This window comes from Notamacropus eugenii, chromosome 2 (assembly GCF_028372415.1).
Source record: "Notamacropus eugenii isolate mMacEug1 chromosome 2, mMacEug1.pri_v2, whole genome shotgun sequence".
NCBI classification, from domain to species: domain Eukaryota; kingdom Metazoa; phylum Chordata; class Mammalia; order Diprotodontia; family Macropodidae; genus Notamacropus; species Notamacropus eugenii.
The window spans coordinates 356943258-356944240 of NC_092873.1; the positions used below are offsets into that span (position 1 = coordinate 356943258).

A 983-nucleotide genomic window follows, 5' to 3' on the forward strand; every position below is an offset into this window, starting at 1 on the left:
TTAACAGAGTATATGCAAGAATAAATAAAATGGGAGAAAAATTAAAGGGATAGAAAAAATTGTCCAAATAAACAGCAGCAGGGCAGTGTTTTGTGCCATCTTTAAGTGTTTTCTGAAGATCAAGAAGTTGTAGAAAAATCCACCTTTAGTTTGTGAACTGTCCATCTATGGAAGTCCTAGAAGAATGCATTTAAAATTTTTTTAAAAAAAAACACATCTTCAAAACAGGAAAGAGTAAGCTTTCTTCATAATCTTTGTGACGCTACAGACAGTGCATTGAATTCATATCAATCTCTTGCATATATCAATTTCTTTGTAAACTACAGATTCTGGTCCTTAGCAGGTAGGCTCACAGCAGTAAGAGCAGCAGGCTGGACGGCAGCAAGACTGGCCACAGTAGGATGGACGGCAGCAAGAAGCCTGGGCATTGTGCAGCTGGCAGCAAGATGGGGGAGTGCAGCTGACCACACAGCAAGGTGGCAGGCAAGTGCCCTCAACCCTGCAGTCTGGGCGGCACCACCTGGTGCGGCAGCTCTCTCCTCCACAGCACTCAGGTACATAACATCTGGTCCTGCAGGTGGTCTCACAGTTGGAGCCACTGCCAAACCCAGAACCGGACCCAAAGCCGAATCCATAGCCGGACCCGTAGCCAAACCCACAGCCTCCCTGTTGGCAACAGCTGGATCCACAACTGTCTTGGCCGCAGCTAGATCCGCAGTTCCCCTCAAGGGAGAAGCTGGGGAAGCCACAGAAGCTGGTAGAGCAGGAGTTGCAGCAGGCCATAGTGTCTGAAGGGTAGTTTCTTGTCCTCTAGTAAAGAGAAGTTTCTGAAATGTGATAGTTCTTTGTCCCACCAGCCCTTTATATACTTCCACCAGCTGTATTTACCAAATATTTAGCATTTTTTCCTTGTTGCCAGCAGCATGGTGAATCTCTGGTTGGCTAATACCAAGGTATTATGAAAATTATAAATAGCATTTTTT

General features: G+C 45.5%; 1 protein-coding gene across 1 annotated transcript; it reads right to left on the reverse strand.

The window, feature by feature from the left end:
- Positions 1–336: 336 nt before the first annotated feature.
- On the reverse strand, positions 337–783 carry LOC140523059 (keratin, high-sulfur matrix protein, B2C-like). The gene has a single exon (XM_072638140.1). The coding sequence runs from the start codon at positions 781–783 to the stop codon at positions 337–339; it is 447 nt and encodes a 148-aa protein (XP_072494241.1).
- Between the last annotated feature and the right edge of the window lie 200 nt (positions 784–983).

Excerpts from the sequence above, each read along its gene's own strand:
- LOC140523059 (XM_072638140.1), bottom strand. The coding sequence starts at position 783 with ATGGCCTGCTGCAACTCCTGCTCTACCAGCTTCTGTGGCTTCCCCAGC.